Consider the following 23,435-nt stretch of genomic DNA (forward strand, 5'->3'; position numbering starts at 1 on the left):
ATGCACTTCATATTAAATATTGTGGAAATTAACCGGTTCATAGGCCCAGCCGTGTGGATGTGCATTGTATGTATTCTTTACTCTTCATAAGTAGTAGAGACATCTTCATTCAGCAGTGGAACTACCCCTTCAGAGAACAGTTACACCTTGGGAAGAAGCTTTCCTCCTGAAGAGGACAACTGTAGGTAGGGAAGCAGCAGGGTAAGCTTTCTCCATCACAGGATACAACCAAATCAGGCAGTAGCAGTGCAAGTTTTGTTAACCCACAGACGTGGTAGAAAATGGCAGTAGCAAAACAAATTTCCCGCTTTCACAGAAGACAGCAAATGCAATTTTTAATTCCCAGGAGAACAGCTCCGACAGGGCAGACTAGTGCAAGCTTTCAAGCTTTCATTGCTCACGGTACATGTACGGCTAAAGTATGAGTGACATGCAGGCTATAACAGATCTCTGGAGGGGGTGCTTAAGGCAATGAGGGAAATTCATAGGTGGGTGAGTGAGTGAATATGTGACTTCTGACACCATTCTCACGTAGGTGATATTCCATGTCAACATGCTGAACGTCCAAAGCTGTTCACATACTGAGAAGTAGCCATTACATTGTGGGTCAATGGTATTTGGAACAGCACCGCCTATGTAACTGAGCTCTGTACCTGCACAAGGGTGGCAACCCCTTGCACGCATGCCAGCTGTTGTGTAATCCCAGCCTTGATGCTTCACTTGTTCGAAATGCTGAGGGCCGCCAGTGCCCACTAGCTTTTTCCAGTGAACTGGTGCAGGATGCCCGATGGTGCATTTAGAACAGTGCCCTGCTACCCGATGAGTTAGTGCTGAGGTATTGAGGGAACGTGATGATACTAAGAATAGTGTTGTGCCGTGTGTCTGTGTACTTGTGGCACAGATGTGCAGATGATTGAGTGTGTGTGAGTTTCTTGCATTCTTTATTATTTACTGTGGCTCTGTAGTGCTTTAAGTAGCCTTTAAGCAATGCAGCCCCCAGGGACCAATCAATCGAAGTATATGAAGTTATCTAAGATGAAGCTGATAGCTACTTTCAGATTTTCCCCTTTAACCTTGCGCGTGCTCCTTTTCCATCAATGTCAGACTGAGTAGCCTCCTTGAGGACAATGTGCTTTTAAGGCCGACAGTAACTGAAGATGCACCACACCCGCTTTGACTTTAGTTCTCGTGTAATGAGAACCTTGAGAGGGCCTGCTCGATGACCCAGAATTTTTCTAACACTATCAGACTTTATGCACTTAAAGACCCGGAAGTGTTTGAGCCTAGGTTTAAAAGGCAGGCTTGAGGTTGGGGTATGTATATCATTTGTGTGTGTTCTAGACGAGACTGTGTATCGCTGCGATTTTGTGTTGAAACATAACTTCAGGATCCGAAGCAGGAATGCGTGTGACTATTTTACAGAAAATGGAGCAATACAAAGCTAACGGTTTAAGCTTCTGATACAGCATCATGATGAAAAACAGGAAGGTAAAGATTCCCTTTGCTAATTGCACTAGAATTCTTCAGCATTGCAGGAACAGGTGGCTCGGAGTAAAGTGGCAAACGCTGCTGCAGTTTTCTATTACCTTATGCGTTGCCGCTGACCCAGTGACTCACACAAACATGGCCGCGGGTTGTATCACCCAGCTCCGGAACAGTGCATCTCACGCGCAGGATGTGAAAACAGCAAAGAAATGTCAAGAGTCTGTTAAGGGTCTTGACGCCAAGGGGTGGTGGACCCGGGAGTAGAGTCTGTAAAGGCAGGAGACTGAGGGCCGTATTTATAGGCCCCTAGTGCCACAGGAGTGTCACTTTTAGTGACGCCCCTGTGGCGCTAAGCACAGCGCCATATATACAAGGTGGCGGTAAGCCACAAAAAGTGGCTTACCACCACCTTGTAAATGCGGCCTCTTCCCACACAGCACTGTGCGTGGAAGGGTTGAAGGGACGTGCAATGGGTGTTGTGGGTGTGCCACGGCAACACCCATTGCATTTTGACGCTGCCTCAGATTTATGAAATCTCGTAAACCTAAGGCAGCGCTAAAATCTAACGCCACCCGTGGTGGGGTTAGCAGGCTGCAATGAGGAGAAATACTTTTATTCCTCCTGGTTCTTTGCTTTTTCTATGCATGCTGCATTCTGCCGCAGGCATAGAAAAAGAAAAATGCCAGAAATTATTGTTTATGTGCGGGAAGGTGTCCCTTCCTGCACATAAACAACCATTTGAAAATGACGGTTTGGTACTTCTGTGTCTGCTGCATTGTGCAGCACACACAGAAGTGCCAAAACGCCATTAGTGATTGTTTATGTGCAGGAAGGGACACCTTCCCGCACATAAACAATCACACCCCTCAACACAGACATCCAATGCCTGCGTTGGCAGCTAAATTTTGCACCAGTGCAGGGGGAAACGCAGGGGTGCGTTGTATTCCCTTAAATACGGCGCATCCCTTATTTCTAAAGTGACGCAGGGCGGCGCTGCCAATTTTGGCAGCACCGCGCTGTGCCACTTTTCTTTAAATCTGGCCCTGAGTGTGTGTAGCATCAGCAGCCCGTTCAGTGCTTAATTTGTGAAAACAAAATAAGTGCCAGTGCTCTCGTCAGGAGCCCACTGCAGCTTACCCCACCTAATGCCCCACCAGTGCTGCCAATGATGGTACCAACATGCCTAGTAAAATCACACTTCTACAAGTGTGACAGTTCAAACTATTCCATGTCTCACAAGCTATAAGAATGGTTTGGGCAGCACGCATGTCCTTTTTAATGTACTTTGACTTATTAAACAACTGTTGTTGTGCTCATCTCAAAATTAGATAGACAGACCAACCATGTTACAGACTGTCATAAGTGTCAGTGTTGACAATAAAGTGCAGGTGCCAATCACTGGAAACTACTACCTCAAATTAAGCACTGAGCCCTATTCACAAAGGCTTTCAATAGTACGTGAAAGAGTACTTCTAGTTCTCCTTTACATGTTCTTACATGCCTTTGGGAATCTGCCCCAAACATCCAAAATACAAATACAATGTAAATATTTGGGGCTTATTCATATAGAGTTAGTACAGATAGAAAGGACAGTGCCCTCTTCCAATTTCTCTGATTAGGAGATGGACGCTAGGGTTGCCACCTTTGTTTCAAAGAAGTACCAGACATTTCCAACAGTCCTGATTCTAGTTGTTAATGAGATAGCCATGACAACTATTTAATGAATAGCAGGAGCGTACACAGACATTTAGGTTTCAGCGTCTGCAACTTCATGTATCAGAAGACGTATCACGCCAGCAATAGACAGTTAGACCCTGATTGCGTCGAACAGCCTGCGGCATGGCTGAACATGGGCCTCTGTTTGGTGTGCTCCACGTATCTCACATCATGTGCCATGGGATCTGTCTGCCTGGGTTGTTGCCATGCTGAAGGAACAACAAAGACCTTATAAATTGCAATATTACACGGATCTTCTTTCAAGTGAAGCAGTGGCAAAACGAATCTTGAGCCTCTCCCCCCTTCCCCCCCCTGCAAAGTACCTGAAGTGGGCCCTCCTCCCTGGACCCAGTCAGGGGCCTCTCGCCCCTGCACAGTGTACTGTGCTGAGGGAGTCCCATGGAGCTCGGGCGTCCCCCGCACTGCCGGGGCTGCTGGGGCCTTTGTTACGCCACTTAAGTGGAGTCTCACTGTGGTGTTCTGACAAGAGACTTGTTTGCCTTTGGATTATAACTATTTTGATAACTGCTCTCACTTTCCATGCGTACAGCTGGCTGAACGTGGGCTCCAATGAAATTTGAGGTTCAGTGTTTGTGATAACCTCAGCTTCACAGCCTTCAACACATAAAAGAGAATGCAAACCCACACCGCTATTTGTTCTGCCACAGCAACATGAGCTGCCGTGCTGAGGTGCCGAGCCTCCTTTCCCCATTCATTGAGGTTAACATTGTGCACTCATGAGGATTAGGCTCATTACTCTTTGCCCCACCTCCTGGGTTGAGGTCTCATTGCACACTATTTTTTTTTACCAATGAAAAAAACTTCCCAGCAGCATCTAGAAGTTATGTGCAAGCCACGGTGACTTCACTATATGTCTCTCTCAAGGTGCTTGGGTGAAACCATGGTAGCGCCAGATTATTGATCCCACAGAAGAAAAGAACAGCAGGGCAAACGTAACATACCGGGCAATGTATCGCCAGTATTTATACAGTACTGGCACAAGCCCTGAATGCGAAATTACTAGGGTAAAATACCAGCCAGGTGGAAACCCTAATAAGAGTACGTAAAAGCGTATTCCTGTAGTACCACTTCCTGTATTCATAAATACTGTTGTGAATCTAGCCCAGGATGTATTGTACCTGTGAGATGTCAGGTTGTGTCAAGCTTCCAAGGAGTTATCAGATATCACAGCCCCCTAGTTCTTGCAATGTCACACAATTTTTAGATCCCTGATACCACGTGAGAAGTCACATAACAGTACTCACTCCCTCTCTCTCTCACACACACGCTCACACACACACACTCTCTCATTCTCTCTGTCTATTTGAAAAAGGCAAAAGGCACTTAGTGCATGGTTGGTATCTAGAGAGGCCTTGCCCTGGCCTCCCATCAGCCCCTCCCACTGTATCCCATTACACTCTCTTGAAAGCCCATATTTATACATTTTGGCGCAAACCAGCGCCGGCGTTGGTTTGCGTGAAAAAATTTACCGCCAGCTAACGCCATTCCAACGCACCAGGCGGGCGCCTTATTTATGGAATGACGTTAGCTGGCTGGTCAGAGTTAAAAAAAAATGACTCTAACCAGGCAGTGTTGGCGGTGGGGGAAATTAGGGTTGTGCGTCAAAAAATGGTGCAAGTCAGGTTAGAGTAAAAAATCATGTCTCTAACCGGACTTGCACCATTTTTTACACACAACCCCCATGGAAATGATTCCTGTCTTACCAAAGACAGGAGGCATGCCCCCCTGCCCAATGGCCATGCCCAGGGGACTACTGTCCCCTGGGCATGGCCATTGGGCACAGTGGCATGTAGGGGGGCCCAAGTTAGGCCCCCCTATGCCACTAAAAAACTTTAAAAAAAATACTTACCTCAATTTACCTGTACTTACCTGGGATGCCCCCCCCCCATCCATGGGTGTCCTCCAGGGGTGGGTGGGGGTGGCAGGGGGTGTCCCTGGGCACAGGGAAGGGCACCTGTGGACTGCTTCCATGGTCAGAGACCATGGACATGAGCCCACAGGTCCCTTAACGCCTGCCCTCACCCAGGCGTTACAAAACGGGCCACAGCAGACTGGTCGCCGTTTTTTAAGGCCCGCCCCTCCTGTGTGTCAAAATGACGCGGGAGTATAAATAAGGCACACAGGCCTTATAGTCATTTTTTGGACTGGAACGCCTACCTTCTGTCATTAATGCAAGGCGGTTTCCCATATCCAGAAAATGACGCACAAAGAGGAATTTTGATGTTCGCGGGGTCGGGCGTCATAGTATAAGTATGGTGCAAGGTTTGCGCCGAATGCGTCAACATTTTTGATTCACATTCAGCCCAAACAGAGTATAAATATGCCCCTAAATGTCACTACTCCTAGTGCTGTTATTCCTCCTTTGTGTAAATATACCATCAGTACCCATGCGGAGATTGGTTAGGATAGGTATGTGATCAAACAGAGCATTTTGTTATTCTAGGATAGGTATGTGAACATGCAGAAGATTGTTTTATCAGATTATGAAACTAATATAACAGTTGTGACTTAATATAACAGCATTTATATCGGACACACCTTGATATCCGCTGTACTGATAGCAGTTCTTAGTAGATGTTAGAATGCATTTTGATGTATTGTATGCGATTAAGTCCCTTCAGAAATGCAAGCTCAGAATATTGCAAGCCACGGAGATGATCCACCAACATAAGGAAGCAAGAGGCTGTCTGCTGAGTGCCTTTGTAAAGTCATGGCACAGCAGTGTTAACCCCTCCCAAACATGATAACCTAGCTCCGCCAAACCAAAACATGCCTGGTGTCTTGGTCATTACTGGGTCACACCTGAATTCAAAACATATCTGTAAATAAGCCATGGTGGCCTATATGTTACGGGCTTAGTAAAGAGACCGATTAATAATAGTATTACTATTTTAATATAGTTCTGTGGCTTCAAAGTAGCGCCAAACATTATGCAGTTTAGTTCTGATATTGTGTTTGTACTAGCTGTTCATAATTTTAAAGCTGGTCTGTTTAATAATGACATGCCTACAGGTGCATAAACAGCATTCAAATTAGTATTCAGTTAACCTGTTATAAAACCTGTTTTTTCATTGCATTGTTTTTTGTCGTATGAATAAAAATCCAATTATTTTCTTTAGTAAAGAGTGAAAAAAAACTAATTTAATTTGTAAGAGTAGTACTGGTGGAGCAAATCGAGGTTACCCCTAAATTGAGACATCCCAAATGTACCTCAACCAGATCTCTATATCAGACAGAGGGGGTCATTCTGACCCTGGCGGCCGGTGGCCGCCAGGGCCACCGACCACGGGAGCACCGCCAACAGGCTGGCGGTGCTCCCACGAGCATTCTGACCGCGGCGGTTCAGCCGCGGTCAGAAGCGGCAAGTCGGCGGGCTCCCGCTGACTTACCGCTGCTCGGGGGAATCCTTCATGGCGGCGGAGCGCGCTCCGCCGCCATGAGGATTCTGACCCCCCCTACCGCCATCCTGTTCATGGCGGGAAAGCCGCCATGAACAGGATGGCGGTAGAGGGGGTTGCGGGGCCCCTGGGGGCCCCTGCCGTGCCCATGCCAATGGCATGGGCACGGCAGGGGCCCCCGTAAAAGGGCCCCGCAAAGTATTTCAGTGTCTGCCTTGCAGACACTGAAATACGCGACGGGTGCCACTGCACCCGTCGCACCTTCCCACTCCGCCAGCTCGATTACGAGCCGGCATCCTCGTGGGAAGGGAGTTTTTCCCTGGGCTGGTGGGCGGTCTTTTGGAGACCGCCCGCCAGCCCAGGGAAAAACTCATAATACCCTCCGCGGTCTTCTGACCGCGGAGCGGTATAATGGGGGCGGTATTCTGGCGGGCGGCCTCCGCCGCCCGCCAGAATCAGAATCACCCCCAGAGTGTTTAAACCTCAGTTTCATGAGGCAATGTGTCCCCTCGTTAAGGCACCGCCCAAAATATCAAAATCTATGAAAATAAGGTTTCTGAGAAAGACTGAATTGAATGAGCCCAATCAATAATTGAGTTCTACATCCATGAAAAGTTAAAGAGTTTTATTACAAACATTTAAAAATAAGCAGTACAGAGTCAATGCCATGATGGTTTTAAGATTTAGAGTTATACAGAGTATTCAAAGGTCAGAAAATATTCTATGTCCCAACGGGCAGCAAAATCATTTAAACAATGGACAGCATCCCTAACAGCATCAAGGAAAACTCAAAATCTTCTGGCTCACCCCTAAAGTCAAGGTTTTCTTTAAAATGTATAAACCTTTCATATGAAATCAATATTCCTGCAGATTCACCGTGGTTCAAGCAAATGTATTATTTCTTCAGCAGATCAGAGCAGATGAAAAATAAATGTTAGTATCTTAACACCTGCGAACTAACCCATTTTATGAATAAATATTCAGCATTCTCTATTCTAATGTCAACCGGTGATTTTCGAACAAATAAGTTAGAATTACAATAAAACTTTATCCGAGTGAATAGCTCCAGTAAAGAAACCAAAGATGTGGTTACATGTAACGAATTTTGCAAAGGAACTGTGGAAGGTTCATAGTGAGTAGAAAAATAACAGCAATGAAAATAAACTATTATGACTTCAGCTTGACTGTGTGTTGCAGGGCCTGTGGGAAGACAATGTGCACAGGGGGTAAACACAAGTGAGTGACAGAGATAACTTCCAAGTAGTCATTTTACACAGAAATGTGGCCTAACACAGATCAGAATATACACTTAACAACAAAAAGCAATTGGGTTAAATCAGTCTGTGGATGTGAGATTGTGTGTGCAAATGCATATTACAAATTGTTAATGATGCACACACATATAAAAAACCTCTACAATACCCCATGGAGTAAAAAAACGTTCATCAAAACTTAGGGGGAGGTTGTAGGTGTGTGTGTGTTTGTCTCATGAATACCTTCCATAGGCTGAGTTTTTGAGAAAAAAATGATAGTTCAGAGAAACCTAAACATACGTTTCTGTTCCTCAACTTCTGTTCAGTTGTTGCAACTCCAGGACACGTCTTCTGTCCTTCTATATAGGTGCCCTCCCTGCCCAAATGGTCCTTGCAGAAATTTGTATTACTAAAGCACAGTATTAGAAATGGAATCATGTACTCATAAATTGGGCATCAAGAGGTTTCAGCATAAAGGAGGTGGAATTATGAGGGATGGGGTCATGAGGGATGGAGTCATGAAAAGAGAGTTATGCAGTTAATCTACATTTTTTTAATCTGCACAAAGAAATTGGCAACAAGGACAATAGTGACAGCAAATCTGTTGTGGCTTACTTCATCAGTCACAGACAGGTTTGATTTTAAAATACCTGACAGGGTTAAGGACCTGCTGCTGAGATCGGTGTGTGCTTAGCAATTTTCAAGGGATAATAATAACAAGAAGGTTACACTAGAGAGGTCTATGTTTTGTCTAGTAACAGTTTTGACTCATGAAGTACAATAGAACTTTAATGTGCCATCTGCAAAGCACATCACATGAACATCACAGATTCATATTTTATATAGGTACCAGGGATGGCCTCCCCTTAAGGGCGGAGGAGCGTGGGCCGTCGCCAGCAGTGGCTGCTGAAGCTGAAAATCCTTTAAAAGAAAACACTAATAATATTTGTTTATTATCCTTTTCTTTTAAAGGGGCGGGCCACAGGCTGTGACGTGCACTTAGAGCGCATGTATGTTTGGCCGGTTGTCTCGGGCCGCCCAAACATATATGCGCAGTGTGTTCTCTGCAGCTGCAGAGAGCCTGCACAGGCTCCCAGTCTGCCTGGAAGCGCCCAGGCTCGGCGCTGCCAGCCAATCCTGATGCTGCTTTGAGGATCCCCCTCTTTTCCTGTACTACTGAAGAGGCCCTGGTGAAACGGTAAGGGAAGCGGGGGAAGAGTTTGTGAGTAGGCACGGAGATTCAAAGACTTCTTTTTTCCATGTATACCAGCCTTTTCACCATTGACCAAATTTAACTTAAAAAAAGAAGATGGTTTCCAGGAACATTTTCATTCTAACAATTACTGCGTGGCCTTCTAACAACAAAATATCTAGACACAATCCTAGCAAATAGGCTCTCATGCTTCTTACCCTTTTTAGTTCACCCAAACAAGCCAGATTTCTACCTAACAGACAAGCATCTGACAATATTGAGGGTTTTGCATATCATAGAGAAGTCAGATCATCAGACAATCCACCTAGCAACATTATCACTGCATGTGGAAGAGGCATTCAATCATGTTAATTGGTCGTTTCTTAGTCGGGGCTAGATGATATAGGCCTCTTTCCAAATATGAAACATGTAAACTGGCTAACAATAAAACTGAAATTTGTATGTGAAGTTTTGCAATGTAGTTGGGAAATGTTGGTGGGAATGTGGCCAAGAGGGTGATGATTTGCACATCTGGTGGTCATGCCCTGTACTACAGACTTTGTCGAATAAACTTTGAGTCAGATAAATGGCACTTATGCTACCCAATATAATCGGACCAGCATGGGATAATACTTGGTTTGAAGCCGGCTGCGCTCCAGGAAATAACTAGAACCGACTGGAGGATTGTAATGAATATGATGTTCACAGCCAAACAATTGATTGCCCAGAATCTGAGTGTCCAAGAGTGGGACTGGCAAATTGTGGACACAAATGGCAATGGAAAAGCTAACTTGGAATCCTAACAACAAAGGGGGGAAAGTTGATAAACAATGGAAACCTCTGCTTGCTTGTCTAGCCGGAGGGCCAGGCCTGTCAGTTTTGCCCTAAAGGACTGAGGTCAATCAGACTACTGTCTTGATATTCAAGGTGGAACGAGATGAGTAATAACGCTTCAATGGAAGCTCTAGAAATAGCAAGACTGCAGTCCTAAGATATTGAGCTGCACATAAAAGAATAATCATATGAATGGGGTGTGTGGAGAAGTTATGTCTGAGCGGGGGGCCAGTTTTTTACTTTGTAACTTTAGCCACTATGATGGTTATGTGCTTTTTCTGTATAAAAATGTAAACTCAATAAAACACCTCTAAAGAAAGAAAACATGTCCAGACACATTCCCATCAAAGAAATCAGGGTTTTGTAGTGGAAAATCAGCAACTGGTTTACAGTGGAATATCAGAAAATATTTTGCAAGCCATACTAATGAAAATATAAATCAGGACAACTGAATTAATTTCAATCACAGGTATTAGAGGCAACTAATAACTTAATGCAAGAAAATAATACCATGGACAAGTAAGAGTAATTGTAGTAATAGTAAAGAAGAGTTGGAGGTTTAGTCATGGCCGTCTCACTGTAGATTTGGGGGTGGGCAGGCTATGAAGGGTCCAGTGTGATGGTAACTCCGTATCTCATTGTACAAGCAATATCACCTGAAGTTTATATGCTTTATATGATTCAGAAATGTATGTTATAGTTGTGCTGGGGCTATGATTTACTACTCTGTGACATTCCAATTTTGGTACATGTTCTTCAAAAGTGAATGCACGTTTTCAAAATCTCACTCTTCCTCACCAGCAAATTCCCAAGGGCCTAAAGTGCCACGAACAAAATATTTTTTTTATTCAGCATTTATTCATTATCCAGTAATGTTGTATTGGAACAACAGTATCCAAAGTAGCTTGACACCTGCAAGCACTGTTTCTTCTTTACATCAAAAGTTTGGGGCTGTTGCATCCCTCTGCTCAATTATTATCTCATGGACTGAGCAACTTATATCCCAGACCGGTCTGTACTTCTTAGTTATAACTGGGACTTCTAAGGACTGTGAGTCTATAAAAGAATTATTGATTTAAATCGATTAAGCAAAAAATGAAACTGTGTGCCTAGAAACACATGTGGTAAATTGGGTACTATCGGCCAACGAAACATTAGCATTTCATGAAAAGCTACTGAATGAAGATATGTGTATCTCTAACTGGATCCAGCTGGCATCCTCTAGTTTATAAATATTGAACAGCCACAGGGTCAGCACACGGCTGCAAGAAGTGTATGAACTTCCGATCTACCATCCAAAAACTCCTACAGTTTTATGCAGCTATAGACATTCTGAAGGTTGTTGTCATATATGGAACCTTCACATTAAGAAGCGTCCCAAGCTACGAAAAAGAATGTTGTGGTTTGAATCTCTGGGTCCAGTTGAAGTTAGACCGGTGAGGTAAGAGGTCACTATTAGCAGGTGGATTAAAGGATACTTAACCAGCACCAGTGAACGAGTCTTCTTTTTTACCACATTTTCTGGCGACGAGCATGCCAGTCTAATTGTCGGCTTGCTAAGTGACGAGGACTTTATACAGTGTACAACTCTGAGAGAAGACCCAGGGTTTTAAGTCTTCGATGCGTAAGAGAAGAGGGGAGCATTTAAGTGTACTGAAGTTACTGTCACTTGTGACGTACTCCCACACAATATTTGAGATATAGGGCCTGATTCTAACTTTGGAGGACGGTGTTAAACCGTCCCAAAAGTGGCGGATTTACCACCTACCGTATTACGAGTCCATTATATCCTATGGAACTCGTAATACGGTAGGTGGTATATCCGCCACTTTTGGGACGGTTTAACACCGTCCTCCAAAGTTAGAATCAGGCCCATAGCGCCTTATCAGATGTCAAATTTGGGTGCTATATAACGTGGAGGGCCAACCCCTTGGATAATTTTGGGGAAAATTGGTGAGTAACAACCTGTAGCCTGGGTTGCAATTGGAGCCCAGATGGGTTTCCCGTTACAATTTGTGTGCATTGAGAGGCTACCTCACCCTCGTGAAGATTTGCTGTGCGTGCGCCACTGGCTGACTTATCGTGTGCACCCTGTGCGCAGCTGTACTCGCGCTTCCTGTTAACGGCGTCACAGTGAATTCAGAGGAAAACACAGATACAAAGAGTCACTTCTTAAAGGGGTGGCACATGCTGTTTATTGGATAAACAATTTCAGCTTTTTAAAGCTCAACATCAAGCCCTGTTCTGAGCGCAGTGACGCGCACACCAAGATGTCAATTTGGGATTCTCCTTTAAAAGCCATTGGAAAGAATATACAGAATTTACAGAAAACACTGAAAAATTCTAGCAGTAAGTTCAATAGTAAGAAGTATAACAGATGTGGGAGCAATTTACATAACATTGAGCCCAAGGTGTGTTATGCTATAAATAGAGAATGCAGGAAGTGTGGATGCAGGGGGCACTTTGCACGCATGTGTCTTGAATGGCCTAAGTCAAAGGTTGCTGTGGCGGGTGAGGAAGGAGGTGAACCTCTTGAGCTTAGTTGAAGAAAGAGAAAGAGACAGCGATAGAAGAAAAACTAGCTCAAAAACTTGGTTCAGCATTAGGAACAAAGATGTTGAATTAAAGGTTGACACTGGTTTAAGATATATCAGCATTCCTAAAGATGTGTTTTACGAGAAATGGCCACAAGTAGTTTTGAGGGCAAAGGATATTTGTCCTGGTCGGTATTAAGGATAGGAGATTGATATATATATATTTTTTCACAACTTCTATATGATTAAAAACGAGGGAGACTCATGGCAAAGTCTACATAGCTGAAAGTGGGCCACCAGTGTTGGAATGGGTTCATCAATACGATCTCAATTTAACTGTGATTCCAAGGGGTCCAGAACAAATATTGATTGTAGAAGATAATGATGTGAATGAAATTCTCGAGGAAGTGAAAGAGGTGTTTTGAGAGGAGATTGGTGGGTTAAAAGGGTATGTGCACAAGAATCGCATGAAGCCAGGCGCAGTTGCTGTGAAACACAAAGTCAGGAAAGTTCCTATAGTAGTCAGAGAGGAAGTCAGTGGCATGTTGAAAGATATGATAAGAGAAGGAATAATTGAACCCGTATAGGCTTCAATTGGGTTTCACCCATGGTTATAACAAAGAAATCTAATGGTCAACTAAGATTTTGTGTGGATCTTCACAGTGTCAATCAGACCATATTAACGAATAACTTTCCCCTGTCAAATATCGATGAACTTATCCTGTTGCTCAACGGTGGCAAGTACTTTTCGAAGTTGGACCTGAAGAGTGCTCACCACCAGAACCATTTGCATCACTGTTCATGAGATGTCACAGCATTCATCACCATGGATGGCACATTCTGCTTTATTAGAATGCTGTTTGGACTCTCTTCTGCGGCAAGTGTTTTCCAGCATTTTTCAGGGTTTTAACAACGTGATATTCTTTCAAGATGACAAATTGGTTTTTGCACCTACTGTTGTAGAACGCAATCAGGCTTTGAGGAAGGTGCTTAGGAAACTATTTGAGGTTGGTCTTACATTGCGTAAAGAGAAGTGTGTCTTTTTAAGTAAGGAGACTGAGGCCTATATTTATACTTTTTTAGTGCCGCATTAGTGCCGCTTCTTGATGCAAAAATGGTACAAACTTACAAAATACAATTGTATTTTGCAAGTTTTCACCGTTTTTGCATCAAAAAATGATGCAAATGTGGCGCAAAAAAAGTATAAATATGGGCCTGAGTACTTGGGTCTCACAATTTCTGGTAAAGGAGTTAAGCCAAAGAGTGATATTTTAGAAGCCATAAGATTGTCTCTGTGTCCAAAGAACAAAGATGAACTAAGATCTTTTATGTGACTTATAGAGCACTATTCAAACATGTTTGAGAACTTTGCAGCCAAAACAGAAGAGCTGAAAACATTTGAATGGTCGGAGGTTCAACAGGCTTTTTTTGATAAAATAAAGCAAGATGTGTGTGCTGCGAACATTTTGGTACCATTCAATACCTCAAGTCCCACTATTCTCACTGTAGATGCCAGTGCATCTGGTGTCGGTGCTACGTTATCATACCTTCACAAAGGGGTTGAAAGGGCGGTGGCTTTTGCCTTGCGCTCGCTAACTGAAACCAAAAGGAATTACTCAGTTATCAAATGAGAAGCATTGGCAGCTGCATGGTCTGCAGAATGCTTTAAGACATTTTTGTGGGACATAAATTTCAAATTGAGAACAGATAACAAGCCATTTATAAAAAAATTATCTGGAAGAGGAGCTGGTAAGGGATCCCCAAGATTGGCTAGGTTGGAGGCTCGCTTACAGGATTTCTTGGGTTTCATTCAAGGGTGGTGAAATGTCCAAGCTGATGCTCTTTTACGACTTGCGGTCGATTGGAAGGCATTGGAAGGCAGTTCTAAACAAAGAAAAAGAAGGGTCAGAGTGGGTTCGAGAAATGGCAGAGGACATTGTTCTATAGAGTGCGAGTAGGATGATTGTTTAGGGCGGAAAGAGAGAGAGTGCAGTTACTTTGTCTGTAAGACCTTATGTAAAAATGTTGGATGAATGTCGGTCAGTGACGGAGGTGTGGTGATGAGAGGCTTCAGATTTGTGCCACCAGAGAACTTAAGAAGAAAAATCATACAATTGGTGCATGAAGGACATTTGGGCCAAACGGTGACTCAAAGGAGAGTGAAAGAAAATGTTTGGTGGCCTGGTACTGGCGCGCAAACTGCTCAGTGGGTGGAAGAGTGTATTGACTGTAAGGAGAGTGAAAAACGATTAAAACTTGGGTCGAAGTCTAAAATGGGACACATTGAGGACCCAGGGGAAGCATGGCACACAGTTTGTATGGACTTTAAGCGGGCCGCTGCCAGCCGTTGGGTACAGCTTAAGATTTGCTTTGGTCTTTGTGGATGTGTATTCTAAATGGATGGAGGTGGTGTTTATGAGAGAGGTGCCAACAAGGAACACCAGTACCATATAAAAAGATGTTCTCAGAAGGGAAGGTTGTCCCCATATCATTATTATAGACAATGGTACGCAATTAACTTCTATTGAAATGAAGGAATTTTTGATTGGGCTCATCATACCTCTATTCTTAAGGATAAAGAAAAACACTTTTCGAGATCATGAGAGGGCGTAAAGCTAGAACAAAATTAGTTCCAAGCTGGTTGACGGATGATTTGATAAAGAGCAGTAGTTTTGGGAAGACTTTGCAGGTGCTCATACTTTCTAATATACAAATTGGTGGTTAGGTAAAAGTCAAGGATGGAGGTGTAGGACGTGGATGGTTTAAATTCTGTGGTCTTCTAAGGTCAAACAAGTAAGTGATCTATATGTGGTGTTGACCAAAGGAACCAAATGGAATAAACGCAGAGTAGCATTGTATCAGAAGGGAGGTACATGTGGTGAGTCTAGAAAGGATGCTAATAATGTTGAATAGGGGTGTAGTGGTTTCATGTTGACTGGGAATGTGTAGGTGAACCTATAGATAGCTCACAAAATTTGTCGCCTCTTGGGACTGATGTAAGAAGATGTGAGATTGAGGAGGATGTATTGGGATACGGTGGTGGTAGAAGGGAAGGCAGGATAATGAGAGAAAGAAGACCGCCTACATATTTAAAGGATTACATAAGAGAACCAGCTTGATTATTTCATTGGAAAACTAGGTTGAGTTTTTCAGAATGACGTAGTTCCAACCAGTTTATTTTCACTTAATATGAGTACACTAACAAGTGTATAACATAAAGTATCTAGGTTTATATGTTTCCCTCCATTGAATCCTATTTTCTTTTATTTTTTGTTTTTGCATTTTATTGTCTTTTTCTTATTCATGCTTACAAGTTATTTACATTCCAGTATAGGTGGTTGTTCATTGTACTTAAATATTTAAATGTGCTTTTTTTGATATGTAAGGGAGGAAGATGTGTCATCCTTGGAACATTCACATTAAGGAGCGCTCGCATTCCAAGCTACGAAAAAGAATGTTGTGGTTTAAGTCCCTGGGGCCAGTTAAAGTTAGACTGGCAAGGGAAAAGGTCATTATTAGAAGATCGATAAAAGGATACTTAACCAGCACCGGAGAACGAGTCTTCTTTTATACCACAGTTGGCCTTTCTACTATAGATGTCAAACTCTGGGATTGGAGGGAGGTCAAACAAGCAAGCTGTAGCCATGTACATAACATTATAATATAATTTATCTTGCCATGTTTGAAATATGCATCATTCACAAGCAAATTCCAGTGCATCACCTTTCACACACACTGTTCACATGCATACATCCTCACAGACGGCACACTCTGTACTCCTTGCTATAGACGGTATCTGTTTTTGCCCTCACAACAGATGAAAGTGGCATGAAAGAGTCACAGACCAGGGCTTGCCCATTCGACACCTGCTGTGCAGTGCCTCACTCCTTGGTCTATTAAAAGCTGAACCTTCATTGTTGCCTTCAGTAGTGTCACAGAGCTTTATTCATAATTACAATTACTTAAGGAGCGCATTTTGGATTGAGGAAAGCGATGGAGGCTACGCCATGGGTTTCAATGTACTACATATGTGGTAATGTTTAGTCATTGGTGAATCCCTTGCTTGGTGGTTTGCGGAGATCTGCAAATTTCTACCAGAAATATAGGTGCGATTTTAGAATTATCACACGCTGACCAGAGTCCTGTACCATTTCTTGGAGATTCGGTGTAGAGCTGAATGAACAGGCTTCTAAGCAGAGATTTAAGGAGAGCATTCCAGTATGACAGGTAAAAGCAGGAAGTGAGAGATTGTCATCAGTCACCACAGAAAAGAGGGTAACCAGAAGCAAATGAAGCTGGAGCTAGCTCTCTGTTACTTGTGCATTGTATCAAATTACACCAATTTCCAAGGCTATTTTCTCACTAAGGATGTTAAGACTTGGTTCGGGCCTTATGTGCCCTATTCACCCCTCATGTCCTGTCTAGAAAGCTACTTCTTCCCTTTCCACGAAAGGGAAGAAGGAAAAGGAGCATATAGCCCCTCCTCTCCCCTGGAACTATCTGTGTATCACCAAGCATAATAAAACCGGCTGATGAAAGAACAGGGAGGGAGTGAGGGAGGGATGTACGAAATGGGACGAGGAAGGAAGAATCAGAGTAATGAAGATTACCAGTAAGTAATTTGAGCATTACCTCCTCATTGTCCTTCCTTGTTCCATTCTCAACAAATGGAGGAATGCCCACACAAAAGAACCAGAAGGAACACAATCAGTGCAGTGCAAAGTTTAATGAGGCACAAAAAACAGAGACCCTGGAACACAGCAGACCACAAGCCAGTGACATGAACAGTCCATCCCCAAGGAGCCATCTCAGGAGGAGGAAGCAGCTGCGACCAGGAGCGTGCATGCGTCTTCCGTAAAGATCCGTCGCTGGGGAGAGCGGGAAGGAGAGAAAGATCAGCTGGAGCAGAGGAGGAAGATGGGAGCAGAAGGAAAGCCAGAGGAGAAGAAGGAGGTGACTGAAGAGGAGAAACTAGCATGGATGGAACATCCCCAACGCAGAATAGCCAAGGAGCCGCGGGTAAGCCAGCCACGTCCATGGAGGGACGTGGCTTCACCAGGTATGTGACCGCTTGAGCGGCCAGCTTACGAGGCTGGTAGGGAAGGTCAGGAGGAAGTGGGGCGGAGCGAAGGGCAGACAGAAAACTACAAATAACCATGGGTACTGAACCTTAAACAGCACTAAGCAGGGGCACAGTAATTAAAAGAAAGAAAATAATAAAATAAATACAAGAATGTTTAGAAGAAAAGAGAAGAGAAACTAACAACCCCCACCCCCCCAAAATCAAACCATGGTTTCTACCACCTCACCAGTTATTTTCACTTGTGTAGCACTCACTTGGGTAAATGCTTTATTCCTAACACTCAGATGAAATCCCCACACTACCCCACCCTTAAGTGGATGCAGCCAACTACAAGGAAAACACTTACCTGACAACGGCTTGTTCTTTTGTTCTCCCCTTCTCTCGCTGGCTACCTGAGAGCTGGATAACACAGAAACCCGATGACCTAAGGAGACAAAGGAATTAAAAAAAATGTTAGACCAAGGAGAAGAGAAAGATTAGGCTTACAGAGATATACCACAGGTATACCGGGCATTCAAGTAAGTCCCACAAAGGTAAGCAGACCAGGAAGCTGAAGATGCCTTCGACTTCGCCTGGTCCTTCTAAGTTATCTGGTGAGATAAGGGAGCATCGGCATTCTAGGCCTTACTCTGCGTTTGAGCCTGCGCCCGGGCCATCTCTACGGCTTCCTTAGTTTCTAGGAGCTGGAGCAACCCCATCCAACTCCGCAAATTCTCTGAAGAAATGCACCTCATATTTGGTATGCCCATCCTCCCTGGAGTGACTTCGGGCCCCATGAGTTCAGGAGGGGCACCTATTGGTCTGCTGCCAGCAGGTTCGCTCTAGGACAGGTCTGGACTGGTGTCGGGCGAACCACCTGAGCCTTCCCTGGTGCTGCCCCCATTGCTGATTCTGCTGGGGCTTACCAGAGGCACCAAGTCTAGTCTCACCCCCAACCCCGACACGGAACCATATTCGCATTGTCTGACGACAACTCTGGCCCTAATTGGAGACATTCCTTCCAGTCTGGAGCCTGTGCCCTGTTCCCATGGGCTAAGACTTGGGGAGGTCTGGGAGGGGTCACTGAACCCTTGTGAAGATCAGCCCCATGATATCACCTGGTTTGAGGATTTGGCAGAGGCCAGTGGACTGGATACCTCCCCAGATACTGGCTTGCTCTCTCCTCGTATCATGGCTACGGAAGAGGGAGCTCAACTTGCTATGGTGGTGAGGAAGGCAGCTGAGATCTTGGGACCTCAGCTGCCCTCTGTCGCTGTCAAGATGAACATCTTGACAGAGGTGCTTCAGCCAGAGGTCACCTCTTCAGAACTGCTTCTCCGATTAAATGACACCCTCAGGGATGTCCACCTTGGGCCCTGGCCCAAGCCTTGCATAGGGGCACCTGTTAATAGGACTATTGCCCACTGCCATTGCCCCTCCTCCAGAGATCTCAATTTCCTCATCTAGCACCCCACCCCAGGTAACTTGGCAGTCCAAGCCTTCACTTCCAAAGTAAATCCTGGTGTATTCCCTATCTCTCTATTGCTTGGAAATCTGTTGTATGGTAAGGAACCTGCGGCTAGACGTCTCTATCAGATAAACAAGTTACTTACCTTCGGGTAAAGCCTTATCTGGTAGAGAATCTGTCTAGCTGCAGATTCCTTACTGACCCACCTAGCCTCCCTATTCTGCAAACAGATTTTTAGGTACAGAGCTCTTACCTTTTCAGGGCCATAGTTTCTCACACCAGTGGTCAGTGTTCTTCATGACTCCGTGCTCCTGGCATGGAAAGTCAGGAAAAGAAACTGACGTCAGCACGAAAGGGTACTGCTCATAAATAATTTCTAGATCCAGTCTCAAGCCTGGGGATATTTCTAAATTAAGGGACTTGTGGTTATATAAAATCTCTACCAGATAAGGCGTTATCAAAGGTAAATAACTTGTTTGTTATTGGCTTCCTCTGTTTGGCTTTTGTTTGGAAGGGGTGGCATGGTTGAATTCATTGATGTGTTGCAAGGACTCGTACACTTCTAGGAATCTAGTTTAATCATTAGAATGGAAAGGTTGGCAGTATGAGCTATATTTATGTCCAAAGTTTCACTCCGGATGTGAATGCAACTGGATGATTTGTTGCCACCCCTCCAGTCTCCTGAGTGTCCAGTCGGGGTTAAGGACATCAGCTGGAAATCATCTTTGAACATATATAATTGCTTCCTTGCTGTAGTTATAAAGGAACTTCATGTTAATCTTTTTTATATTTAGGGGCAATATGGAAGCATCTGCAATCTGCCAGTACAGCATTTCAGAGATACAAAGAGCATTTGAAGGGCCCTACATGGAGTACCAGAAGGCATTCCGTAAATGGTCCCTGTATGAGAAAGAAGTGCCAAGCCCCCGGCCCGGCTCAGTAAGTGTCACCCATCACCTCAATGAAGTGAAGCACTCAATGGTTTTGTGTATTGTGTAGATTTTGGTTTATTTCTACTACCCGAGTGTTAATGTTTCTTTTGACCTGTGGATGGTTTTAGCCATAATTAATTGAACTGAAAGTAATCAAATATCTCACATGCAGAATGCTGTCTGGTATAGGGGGTTATAGCATATTGCTATATATCTCCTTCATTCAGTAGCATGTGTGACCTCGTCCAGTAGCGCTCGCTGTAAGAACCACAGACTGAGGGGTGCACACCATCATGCCAGCAAATCACTTAAAGATGCAGTCATGACTGACTTATATGTCCCTTTCTTTTTTTCTAGTCTTGCTTGGTGCTACGGACCATGTAGTTGTTCATCATATAGTTTGCTTTTCCCAGCTTCATTATGGCCATTCTTTTGGCTGAGTAGCCAATGGCAGTGTATTGTTGTTATTGCAGTACAACAAATATATTTAGGTGAAAATCTCGATACATATTTCACTCCATTTGGAGATCCTGGAAGGAATGTCTGCTATCCCAAGCGATACTATCCTCACTCTCAACGAGAATCTGCTGAGCAAGGTCTTGACCACTTAAGCTAGCCTTTTACTACAGTGTGACTATCTTTTTCTGCCTCTTCTTGTTTATAGAGAATGAGGAAGATGAAAAGGAAGAGCTTGAACCATAGAAGGATAAGGGCAGACATGAGTAGCTGAACCTGAGTAACAGTGGCGCTCCACTTTGCTACCCACCTCTACCATATAATGTAAAGGATGCATTACAGCAGCATTTCAAAGATGGACACTTCAGAAAATAGTCCTCAGTAAATATTGACAAGGGCGACGTCAGGCATTTTTGGATTAATGAATAGCTTTTGTGTTGACTACACGTGTTTTGTGTAGTGTCAAAATATTGATTGTTCGGGTTAATTAAAATAATTGTAATGCTTAAAAATGTCCACACAAGAGTCACTTCAGCTCCAACATACAGAAGATCAAAAACTGTGAGACACAGAGGCCCTCATTATGACCGCCGCCTGCCAAAATCTGACCACCGGGCGGCCACCAATGCGGCCGCACTCCCGCCGCAGTCATTTTGAGATCCCTGCTGGGCCGCAACACAGGAGCCGGCTCCAAATTGAGCCGGCGGTGTTGCGGCCGTGCGACGGGTGCAGTTACACCCGTCACGCTTTTCACTGTCTGCATAGCAGACAGTGAAAAGCTGCATGGGGCCCTGTCAGGGGCCCCGCGACTCCCCGTACCACCAGGCTTTTCCTGGCAGTTCAAACCGCCAGGAAAAGGCTGGCGGTCAGGGACTCGTAATCCCCTGGGCAGCATGTGGATTATCACCGCCGGGGAAAAATACACAAGATTGCACCGCCAGCCTGTTGGCGGTGCAATCGCCAAAACAGCCCTGTCGGTCTTTGACCGCCAGGGTTGTAATGAACCCCAGAGTGCCTCAAAATACAATAGTCTGGTTCATTCTTTTGGAAGCTCATATGTGAAAATGGGGTATCACACATGTATACAGGGAGTGCAGAATTATTAGGCAAGTTGTATTTTTGAGGATTAATTTTATTATTGAACAACAACCATGTTCTCAATGAACCCAAAAAACTCATTAATATCAAAACTGAATATTTTTGGAAGTAGTTTTTAGTTTGTTTTTAGTTTTAGCTATGTTAGGGGGATATCTGTGTGTGCAGGTGACTATCACTGTGCATAATTATTAGGCAACTTAACAAAAAAAAAAATATACCCATTTCAATTATTTATCATTACCAGTGAAACCAATATAACATCTCAACATTCACAAATATACATTTCTGACATTCAAAAACAAAACAAAAACAAATCAGTGACCAATATAGCCACCTTTCATTGCAAGGACACTCAAAAGCCTGCCATCCATGGATTCTGTCAGTGTTTTGATCTGTTCACCATCAACATTGCGTGCAGCAGCAACCACAGCCTCCCAGACACTGTTCAGAGAGGTGTACTGTTTTCCCTCCTTGTAAATCTCACATTTGATGATGGACCACAGGTTCTCAATGGGGTTCAGATCAGGTGAACAAGGAGGCCATGTCATTAGATTTCCTTCTTTTATACCCTTTCTTGCCAGCCACGCTGTGGAGTACTTGGACGCGTGTGATGGAGCATTGTCCTGCATGAAAATCATGTTTTTCTTGAAGGATGCAGACTTCTTTCTGTACCACTGCTTGAAGAAGGTGTCTTCCAGGAACTGGCAGTAGGACTGGGAGTTGAGCTTGACTCCATCCTCAACCCGAAAAGGCCCCACAAGCTCATCTTTGATGATACCAGCCCAAACCAGTACTCCACCTCCACCTTGCTGGCGTCTGAGTCGGACTGGAGCTCTCTGCCCTTTACCAATCCAGCCACGGGCCCATCCATCTGGCCCATCAAGACTCACTCTCATTTCATCAGTCCATAAAACCTTAGAAAAATCAGTCTTGAGATATTTCTTGGCCCAGTCTTGACGTTTCAGCTTGTGTGTCTTGTTCAGTGGTGGTCGTCTTTCAGCCTTTCTTACCTTGGCCATGTCTCTGAGTATTGCACACCTTGTGCTTTTGGGCACTCCAGTGATGTTGCAGCTCTGAAATATGGCCAAACTGGTGGCAAGTGGCATCGTGGCAGCTGCACGCTTGACTTTTCTCAGTTCATGGGCAGTTATTTTGCGCCTTGGTTTTTCCACACGCTTCTTGCGACCCTGTTGACTATTTTGAATGAAAATCTTGATTGTTCGATGATCACGCTTCAGAAGCTTTGCAATTTTAAGAGTGCTGCATCCCTCTGCAAGATATCTCACTATTTTTGACTTTTCTGAGCCTGTCAAGTCCTTCTTTTGACCCATTTTGCCAAAGGAAAGGAAGTTGCCTAATAATTATGCACACCTGATATAGGGTGTTGATGTCATTAGACCACACCCCTTCTCATTACAGAGATGCACATCACCTAATATGCTTAATTGGTAGTAGGCTTTCAAGCCTATACAGCTTGGAGTAAGATAACATGCATAAAGAGGATGATGTGGTCAAAATACTCATTTGCCTAATAATTCTGCACTCCCTGTAGTTTGATGTACGTGGACTTGCCAGTGTTTGTGTTTCACTGTTTTATACAGCATTCCTGCACCAAGGGATCTAAGCGCTTTGCAATAAAGTGACGCTAGATTACAAACATGGAAAACAACAAAGACATTAAGGGAAGTTAGAGTCATAACTGGGTGAAAAAGACGTTGGGCTTATTGGGAGGCAGTTGTTCAGGTGTATACTGAAGGGATGAGCTAGTTGCTTCCTGACCTGCAGGAGCAGTCGTAGCTCATAGTTCTGCCGACAGAGAGCTCCAGAGGGAAGTTCCTGCACCCGATAAATTCTGAGTCAGGCTGATGAAGTCGCCTTCCCATATAGGTGAACTGCACAGATAACTTTCACATCAATGTTTTCTTTGGGAATGCGATCTAAGTTACTAGTTATCTGTGAAAGAGAAACACACTGGTAGCTTCAGAA

The 23,435-nt window shown here is 44.1% G+C and overlaps 1 protein-coding gene across 2 annotated transcripts in view; it reads left to right on the forward strand.

Moving 5' to 3' along the window:
- SEMA4G (semaphorin 4G) overlaps positions 1-23,435 on the forward strand; it is a 516,826-nt gene that overhangs the window by 395,967 nt on the left and 97,424 nt on the right. For both annotated transcript variants that reach the window (XM_069239519.1, XM_069239518.1), the window contains one exon: positions 19,758-19,902. In XM_069239519.1, coding sequence (XP_069095620.1) covers positions 19,758-19,902 — 145 coding nt within the window. The remainder of the gene's footprint in view (positions 1-19,757; positions 19,903-23,435) is intronic.

The sequence above is a fragment of the Pleurodeles waltl genome, chromosome 6 (genome assembly GCF_031143425.1).
Source record: "Pleurodeles waltl isolate 20211129_DDA chromosome 6, aPleWal1.hap1.20221129, whole genome shotgun sequence".
NCBI lineage: Eukaryota > Metazoa > Chordata > Amphibia > Caudata > Salamandridae > Pleurodeles > Pleurodeles waltl.